At 35.9% G+C, this 10280-nt stretch overlaps 1 protein-coding gene across 1 annotated transcript; it reads left to right on the top strand.

Annotated features, from left to right (window-relative positions):
* Positions 1 to 1845: 1845 nt before the first annotated feature.
* On the top strand, positions 1846 to 5152 carry LOC104236203 (pollen receptor-like kinase 3). Its single transcript, XM_009790082.2, has 2 exons — positions 1846 to 3331; positions 4161 to 5152. Exons 1-2 carry the CDS (start codon positions 2020 to 2022, stop codon positions 4793 to 4795), a joined length of 1947 nt encoding a protein of 648 aa, XP_009788384.1. The 5' UTR covers positions 1846 to 2019; the 3' UTR covers positions 4796 to 5152.
* The last annotated feature ends 5128 nt before the right edge of the window (positions 5153 to 10280 follow it).

Here is a 10280-nt window from a genome sequence, read left to right as displayed (position 1 = left end):
AAACTCCTCCAATTCAAAAACCAAACACCTAGTTCTTCCCAGCCTTAAGCCTCCTAGCCTAGTGTAGATCAACCAGTGATCCAGTTCGGGATTTTTTGTCATTTTTGCTCATGTTTCCAGTATTTTTATCTCTTCTTATGCTCTGTGGTAGAATCTTATCAATCATCAATGAAATTCACTATCTTTTGCTCTAACTGTTTGTTTATATTTTTTTGATGGTTAAAATTTTTAGCTTGATCTATGATGATTAATCCATGATTACATTTGAAGTAGCCCTAGTGGCCATGAGTAAGCTTTAAAATCTAGTTATCTCACATTTTCTATGTAACTTTTCGATGATGCCAAAAGGGGAAAAAAAGTTTTGCTTTACACTTTGAACAGTGATGTTTATAACCAAATGTACCTGGTCCTTGATGATAAGTGATAAAAATGAAAAATGTTTCTAACATTGTGTTGATGTTGAGCTAAGTTGAAACACGACCTAAGCTTATGAAAAGCACAGAGTTTGTCACCATCAAAAAGGGGGAATTTATTGGCCCAAGTAAAGGTCAGTTTTGAAAATTGACAAAGGAAGCTCAGGCATGAACCAGGTCCATCCCTCAGGTGCACAAAAACGGGCAGATTCGAGCATGCGGGATGCACGTGAATGATATAAGCTTAACTTGGTATATTTAATATTTCCTGATCAAAAAGGTTGCATAATTGATAAGGAGAATGACTCCTTACTCAAAGAGAACATTATCCAAGATAGGTAAGGAGTTAGAAGTTGAAATCAACTAGAACTGTTCCACCAAGGAAGAAGAACTCTAGTTATTTCTCGTCATCTACTAACTCTATAAATTGCAGGATGTTCTCACTTTACAAGTGTTGCACAAAAACGCAGAAGTTAAACCTGAATTGAGAGCAAAATAGCAAGGCTTTTTGCAAGCAGTTCGTGTGTGATTCAAGTGTGCAAACCTGAAGCTACATGAAACACATTGAAGAATCAGCTCCATAAAGAGTTTTATGTGGCTTTCTTTATTTCTAGTTCAATTGTAGTAGGTGTTTTCATATTGTACCTTTCAGCTTTATCTAGAAGCAAGTGTAATAGGTACTTTGAGTATTCAAGTTAGAGTTAACTTGAAGTTGTCGCAACAGTTAAAGGCTGGTTGCTACAACGGGATTAGAGGTAATCCTTAGGTTTACAAAGAGTTTTGTAAATGCTGTTTTGGCTTAGTGATTTAGTGAAGTGTTGGGGAAAATCCTACTGAGTAGTAGGTCGTGGTTTTTTCACCTTTTGAACCGGGTATTTTCCATATAAAAATACTTGTGTTCTTTACTTTCTACGTTTATTATTCCGCAACAGTAGTAGAAGGAACACATAGAATAACCAAGTCCTTCCATAATCAGTTTAAGCGAAAAATTGGTCACCACACAAATCACCCCCTCTTGTGTGGTATTGAAGTCTAAAACATCAAAAACGACCAAACCAAACCAATGAAATATACACCTATATATAATTACTTACAGGATGCTCACTTTTTGCTGGCATGGTCTTTTTCTTTTTTCTCGGTGGGTTTTTTCTCTTTATTTAGTTGGAACACAATCTTAATTTACACATTCGTCTAATTTAGTCTCTAAATTAATATTACCTATAATTATTTGTTAATATTAAACGCGTGGATGACTAAAATAAATTACCCTTAGGACAACGGGTTAACTACAAGTTAAAAACCAGGATTTCAGTTATTGCAGTTAATCTCGGTTGAATATCTGCACAAGTTCAACGACAAAAATGGTTGTCCAATTGTTTGTTACTAGAAGTCTCATGTGGTCCTTTGTTCTCTGGCTCTTTTGCACCTTTGCCACTTTCATCCCCTAAATTGTAAAACAGGGGGAAAAAATAATACAAATAAAAACACAAAAACCACAAAATTAACCAAACAAGTAAAATTTCTTCGTACCTCAGCTAACAAATGAAAATTCCTGAATTTTCCTTGCAAAATTCCATTACTGGGACGAAGATTTTCCAGAAATAGTATGGCCAATATTTTCCATGTTATGATCAAAACATGCCTTATTTGCATTGTTTTCTTGATCAATTACCCTATGCCTTCAATTTCTGTTACGCATACTGAAGCCTTATTGAAGCTGAAGCAATCATTTACAAATGCAGAGTCTTTGGATTCTTGGAAACCCGAGACCGATCCGTGTGACAAAAATAGTCGTTGGATTGGTGTCATTTGTCAAAATCAAATTGTTAGGAGTGTTCTACTTGGACGAATGAATTTATCTGGAAATATAGACGTTGATTCATTGTCACAACTTTCTGGTTTACGAACACTTAGTTTTCGTAGCAATTTGTTCTCTGGACCGATCCCTGAATTCAATCGAATGGGTGCTTTAAAAGGACTTTATTTGTCTGCAAATCAATTTTCTGGTGAAATTCCATCGAATTATTTCGATAAAATGCAGTCTTTGAAGAAGTTATGGCTTTCTGGCAATAAATTTACTGGTGAAATTCCATCATCAATATTACAACTGCATCATTTGATTGAGTTGCATTTAGAGAATAACCAGTTTTCAGGTCCAATCCCAACGTTGAACCAGTCGACCTTGTTATCACTCGATCTTTCGAATAATAATTTGAAAGGGGAAATTCCAGAAAGTTTATCAAGATTCAATGCAAGTTCTTTTAAGGGAAATGCTGAGGTTTGTGGAGAGAAATTAGGCAAAGTTTGTGATCAGGCCCCAAATAATAGCAATAATAATAATACCACAAATAACAAAAGTCATGGAAATTCGAATAAAAGCATCTCAATTTGGGTCATGATAGCGTCAATTGTACTGTTATTGGTCATGGTAGTAGGAATATACTTCATGTGTCGTAGGCAACAAAATCGTCGCGCTGCTATTGAAAGTTTTGAGGAGCCATCACTCGGGAGGAGAATTTCGAGTGATAGCAAGAAATCGTTTGAATTAAGTCGAAGAGGCAGCTCGATACGCAAAGGATCAATAAATGGGAAGCGCGTAGGCGATTTGACAATGGTAAATGATGATAAGGGTGAGTTTGGGTTAGCAGATTTGATGAAAGCTGCAGCAGAAGTGTTAGGGAATGGGCCATTGGGTTCTTCTTATAAAGCATTGATGGCAAATGGATTGACAGTAGTTGTAAAGAGGATTAAAGAAATGAACAAGATTGGAAAAGATGGTTTTGATGCAGAGGTTAGGCGTTTAGGAAGATTAAGACATAAAAATATTCTAACACTTTTGGCTTATCATTATCGTAAGGAAGAGAAGTTGTTTGTATATGAGTACATTCCTAAAGGCAGCTTGCTGTTCCTACTTCATGGTAAAGTACCTTGCTCTAACTATTTTAACTCATTTCTCTTACAAATTATCTGCACACATATACCTGTGTACAATAAAAATCTAAACTTGTTAAAATGTCTCGCATTGATTGAAATAAGTTGATGTCTTCTATGTGCTCTGGGCAATACGCACCTCATAAGCTGACTTTTTGAGATTCAGTTTGGCCCAATGTCCTTTTCCTTAACATGATATCAAAGACATACTTATTCCTAATCTTGGATAATCCTTATCTCGTGCGCGAATTTTTGGAGTTGATTTAGACTCAGGATCCGTTTGTCCATAAATATTTTTTCCTTATTTTCGATTTTCTTTTCTTTTCAAAAATGTGAAATTTTGCAATTTTTTGGATATTTTTCGAAAATGACCACTTTATTTCCCCACTTACAAAACTGCAATATTTTTTAAGTGAAATGTATGTTCAAACATAATTTCAAATTCCAAATACTATTTTCAACTTAACTCTAAATATTACTTTTTTTCAAAACTTATAATTTTATGTCCAAACGCCTACTCAAACTAATCCTTGTTCTTTGTTTGCCAAATATTGAGCCCCCACGATATGTTATTCAAGCTCTATATGTCCAATCCTTGTTTTAGGGACCATTAAACGTTCTGATTTAGTTGAGGGAATGGACTACTGTCTCCTTATATTAAACTTTTAGTTTAGATTGAATACGACCCAAGATCCATTTTTCGTAACAACATGAAACCATATTTACTCTGTATTTATAGTTTGGTCTATGCATGATTAGTTTATGATGTAAGTATTTCTAAAATAGATTGCTGCATCCTTTTATGAATGATGACAGGTGATCGAGGAATTCCCCATGCTGAGCTCAACTGGCCAGTGCGTTTAAAGATTGTACAAGGAATAGCTCAAGGATTAAGTTATCTTCACACTGAACTTGCCTCTGATTTGCCTCACGGCGATCTGAAATCGAGTAATATACTTATAAACACAGACCACGAGCCAATACTCACAGGTTACGGATTCTACACCTTAATCAACAATGCACACGCAGCTCAAGCACTAATCGCCTTCAAATCTCCAGAGGCAGTACAAAATCACCAAGTTACACCCAAATCCGACGTTTATTGCCTAGGAATTGTCATTCTCGAGATATTAACAGGGAAATTCCCGTCCCAATATCTAAATACCGGTAAAGGAGGGATTGATATTGTGCAATGGGTGAAATCTGCGATTGCTGAGGGAAGAGAAGCTGAATTATATGATCCAGATATAATAGCAAGTGCCAAAAATTCAACGAGTCAAATGAAAGAATTACTTCATATTGGTGCAGCTTGTGTAGAGAGTAATCCACAACAAAGGATAAATATTACAGAAGTAATTAGGAGAATTGAAGAAATACAACAACAAACGGGACAAACGATTCAGATAATACCATCACTGAGAGATGGATGTGCTGAAATACCAGTGTCATAATCCCCAACAAGGAACACCTAATTGGGAATTTCGCGACGGCGTGGTTAATGTTGCAGCTTCTCCTATGGTCGTCAGATAGTTTTTTCTTTTTCTTTTTAAGGTTCATTAACTAGTTGCTAGTACATATATTACAGACTAAATTTTTCTTTGAATTTGTGTACTCCCCCCCCCACCCCCCACCCCACCCCCTTTCCTTCCTTTTAGATGCTCCATTATGTGTCATTTCATTACCAACCTCGTAGAACAAGAAATGATAGGAGCAGCTGCATCCTGTGGAGAGATGGAAGAGCGTACGATTGCTTTTTAGAATGTCAATGACATACAATTTCCTATTTCTATCATATTGTTGAGTACTAACTCTTTTAGATATATCCCCGTATCCTTTCGGGATGTCCCAGTTGGTTTGGAGGACAGTCATCTATACAGATAGTCTTGGATCGATTCCCCCTCAATATCTTCTGGGTCGAGCATGTTGCACAGGATTTGCTTAGTGCGATTTACATCCTCCGTGTGGTTTGTAGGCTATTACACATTGAGGGGCTTATCCAGTGCTCACCACACAGAGTGCTCACCCTAAGAGCATACTCCCTCCGGTCCAAAATAAGTGATTTTTTGGCCTTTTTCTTGTGGTCAAAATAAGTGATTTTTTCAGATTTCAAGAATGAATAAATTTTTTTTTTCATTGCCCCTTGGAGTAATTAATGTTGGAGTATGTGTTAGGAGTGTTTATGTGAAGAGATAGTAAAAGTTAATAAGGTCAATTTCATTACTAATTAATGTTAAAAGATGAATTTCTTAATGTGTAAAAATAACAAAAAAATCACTTATTTTGGACCGGAGAGAGTATCTTATAAGTTTTTATTATAAGGTTATATAATGTCAAGAATGCATTAAATGAAATATATGTGTGGATCTCTCATTGGCCATGTATATGTACGATTGGTTGACGACCTCACTGATGATGAAATTATACATTACAGCTGGAGATGAAAGAACTAAAATGTCACACATCAATGGAATTTTTAATCTTGCAAACAACCATTAATATCACACCCTGTTGTATTGGAGGAGTTTGCATCTATAGCTTAAAAATTATTCGGTATTCTCTTATATACAACAATAACAAACTAGTAAAATTCTTTAAGTAGGGTCTGGGGAGGGTTGTGTGTATGCAGGCCTTACCCCTAATTTGGAAGAGTGGAAAGACAGTTTCCGATAAACCCTCGGCTCAAGAAGACAACAAGAGACAGTAGATCAATAACAACGAGAAACCAGAAAGACAATATATAAGATATCTTAATATGTGAATGTACCTAGGAAACAGTAAGAAAGTGCAACAAGTTGTATCCAAAAACCTGTCTGAATACAGAACCAAACAGGTTGGTTTTCGAAAATGTATGAGCTGTTTTTGGAACTGCACACCACAACACTAGTATTTCTATATACACCAAATTTAGGATTTCAAAAATTGATCCATTAAACTTATATATTTTGAAGTTACTTAATTGCTACTACTATAATATTAGAACACACATTTTGAGATGATAGATTTTCGAGTTGTTAATTAGCTATTATTCTGCAGCACTCGTGTGATCCTGACTTGCTTTGTTAGATTGTTTGCCAGCTATGAAACAGCTTTTTTTTGCACACATAATTTTGGATCATTTAATGGAGGAAGAAAGGAAGCACAAAACACGAGTTAGCTTAGCTAGATTCCTCCTTTTTTTACACTTTCAGGGTCGTCTGGCAGAGTATATAAGAATAATGCTGAATATGGTGTATTAGTAATGCAGGGATTAGTAATGCATGTGTTAGTAATGCAAGCATTAGTTATGCAGAGATTATTTTTTATACATTGTTTGGTGTGGTATATTAAAAACTAAAATGCATTGCATAATTTTTTAAAAAATTAGTTGTTTACAAAAATGTCCTTTATATTCTTTAGTTTTAAGGGACTTTAAGGATAATTTGGTCTTTAAACATACTAATGCATGCATTGATAGTCTTGGTATTACTAATACCATGGTTTTGCTATGCATTAGCTATACACAGGATAATACCAAATAAGATATATAACTAATGCTTGTATTAGTTATACATAGGTTGAAAAAGTGTATCAAACAAGATATTACTAATACACAAAACTAAAGCAAGCATTATTTTGTGTTATGCACTCTACCAAACGACCTCTCAAATCTATCGATATATTATTGCTTGCATCTTGTTGGTTTCTGTCTTCTTACTTGCTGTATTTGTATATAATAATTCTGGAGAAAAGAACGTTAGCGTATAAACATAAATATAAATGAAACAATAATTAATTCGAGCCCACTGAATTCACAGTGTTTTCTTAAAGAATTTAATCCCCTCATAGTACCCAAGGTTATGGATTATTTCCTCCCAGGATAGAACGAATTACACACTGATGTAGCGGTACTTCAAACCCCAATGTTTCAGCGAACACAAAGTTCGGTAACAAATCACACTTATGGTTGCTTTGTTTGTAGTTTAAAACAATGCAAAACAAGGGAGGAGAATTCAGAAGTCGAATGAAAATTGTGAGAGGAAGGACTGCACTGTGTAACCAAACTTTGAGTGTAAACTGAAGAGGAAATCAATAGTTGTATAAACTGAAGAGGAACGATTTCTTTTTGTGTGTCTTCAACAGGCTGCTTGCACCATCTATTTATAGTGCAGTTAGATGCTAAACACAGACCCGCTGCCACTCATTTAGTGGAGCACTTGGCCATGGTGGGCGAAGCACCAGGCTGCTAATTATTGGAGTAATCACTTGCTATTATGGAGCAAGCATTTGACAATGGTGGGGGACGCACTAGCCTGCTGGAGCAAATCCACGAATTGGAACATATCCGTTAAAAATGCGGATAATATTACGTTAATATTATCTACTATTAATAAATAAATTTGGTCCAAAAAATTAATCAATCATTCGATCATTTGACCAAATCCAAATCCGAAGCCGTAGCCGTAGCCGAAGCCGAGACGAGCAAGGGATGACGACGACAGCGCGAGGCTTACCTTCTTCTTAACTCTTTAAGAGCTACAAGAAGAGCAATTGTATAAATACCCACGAAAATTCTTTTCTTCTTCCAATATGGGACAATGTTTCAAGAGAGGGAAACTTAAAATTTTACTCAAAAATTTCATTTTCCCTCCATTTTCCATTCACCATCTTTTAAGACTTTTCCATCTTAAAATCCTCAACAATCCCCCACATGAATGAGGAATGGCTATATCACGGAAGTATGCATGAAAACCTTGTGTGATTTGCAAGCAAGGATTAATTGCATCTGGATAAGTAGGTTTCCCTTCGAATTTTCCGTAGTGAACTTATGTCGGATATACTCGGTCAATCGGTAGATTTGATATCTTTGAACCATCGAACTTTAGTGTATACCTAGACAATCATTAGTCACATAATCAACCCTTAACCGTCTTTGGTTCTCATTGTTGTGTTCGTTTCAGCCACGAACACCGCCTGGTTTCATAAGTGCGTAGAGAATTGGCCTTGCAAAATTCTCCTTGAAGCGGCTTACACTTCACACTTACATAGGTGATTTCTAAATGTGTCATCCCGTAGATACACTATTTGATATACCCCGTATCAAATTTAGAAATTATTAAAAAGCCTTAATGCTTTATCATTGGTACTGAACAATGTCTCATCACGAGAATGAACCAAAATTTTTGTTGACAATGTTGAATCGTTATTAATGACTTTGTTTGATCTCCTTGAACCTAGATCTTGGGATCTCTAGTCTTCTAGGTAGAGTTACCGCCACAATGACTTGTTCTCGGCCATAGTCCCATTTCCCTTTATGATTTCTTAACTACCTCTCTAGTTAGGCCTTTTGTAAGTGGATCTGACACATTATCACTTGACCTTACATAGTCAATCGTGATAATTCCTCTAGAGAGTAGTTGCCTAACGGTTTTATGTCTTCGTCGTATATGACGAGATTTACCGTTATACATAACGCTCCCAGCCCTTCCAATTGCCGCTTGGCTATCACAATGTATGCATATTGGTGTCAACGGTTTGGGCCAACATGGAATGTCTTCCAAGAAATTCCGGATCCATTCAGCTTCTTCACCAGCTTTATCTAAGGTTATGAACTCAACCTCCATTGTAGAGCGGACAATACAGGTTTGTTTGGACAACTTCCAAGATACCGCTCCTCTATCAATAGTGAATACATTTCCACTTGTGGATTTCGAATCAGTTGAACCGGTGATCTAATTTGCATCACAATATCCTTCAATCACCACAGGATATTTACTATAGTGCAAATCAAAGTTTTGGTTATGTTCTAAGTATCCCAAAACTTGTTTCATTGCCATCCAATGAGATTGACCTGGATTGCTCGTGTATCGACTCAGTTTACTTATAGCACAAGCTATATATGGTCGTGTACAATTTATGATTTATATTAAACATCCCAACACACGGGCATAATCCAATTGTGATATGCTTTGGTCTTTGTTCTTTGCTAATGCAAGATTCACGTCAATTGGAGTCTTTGCAAATTTGAACCCTAAGTGCTTGAATTTTTCAAGTATTGTCTTAATATAATGAGATTGTGACAATGCCAGACCTTGAGGAGATTTTGGATCTTAATCCCCAGAATTAAATCCGCAACTCCCAAGTCCTTCATATCAAACTTGCTAGTTAGCTTACGCTTAGTAGCATTTATGTTGGCAATGTCATTACTCATTATCAGCATATCATCCACATATAGACAAACAATGACTATGTGATTTGGAATATTTTTAATGTACACACATTTATCACAATCATTTATCTTAAACCCATTTGACAACATTGTTTGGTCAAATTTCGCATGCCATTGTTTGGGTGCTTGTTTTAGTCCATAGAGGGACCTAACAAGTCTACATACCTTCTTTTCTTTACATGGAACCACAAACTCTTTAGGTTGTTCCATGTAGATTTCTTCCTCCAAATCTCCATTTAAGAAGGTTGTCTTTACGTCCATTTGATGAATTTCAAGACCATAAACTGCAGCTATAGCTACTAGCATTCGTATGGACTTAATTCTCGTCACTGGAGAATATGTATCAAAGTAGTCAAGACCTTCTCATTGTCTATACCATTTGACAACAAGTCTTGCCTTAAATTTATCAATAGTGCCATCATCTTTCATTTTTCTTTTAAAAAATCATTTACAACCTAAAGGTTTATTTCCAGGAGGAAGATCAACCAATTCCCATGTATGGTTGTTCAATATGGATTTTATTTCAATATTGACTGCCTCTTTCCAGAATAATAATTCCGAAGATGACATAGCTTCTTTAAATGTTCGAGGCTCATTTTCCAATAAGAAAGTCACAAAATCTGGTCCAAACAAAATAGACGTTCTTTGACGTTTACTACGTCTTGGATCTTCCTGATTAAATGTACTTTCTTTTGTTTCTTCCCGAGGTCGTTTAGATCCTTCACTAATCG

Source organism: Nicotiana sylvestris, chromosome 3, assembly GCF_000393655.2.
Source record: "Nicotiana sylvestris chromosome 3, ASM39365v2, whole genome shotgun sequence".
Taxonomy (NCBI): Eukaryota; Viridiplantae; Streptophyta; class Magnoliopsida; order Solanales; family Solanaceae; genus Nicotiana; species Nicotiana sylvestris.
This window is presented reverse-complemented; position numbering and strand designations above follow the sequence as displayed.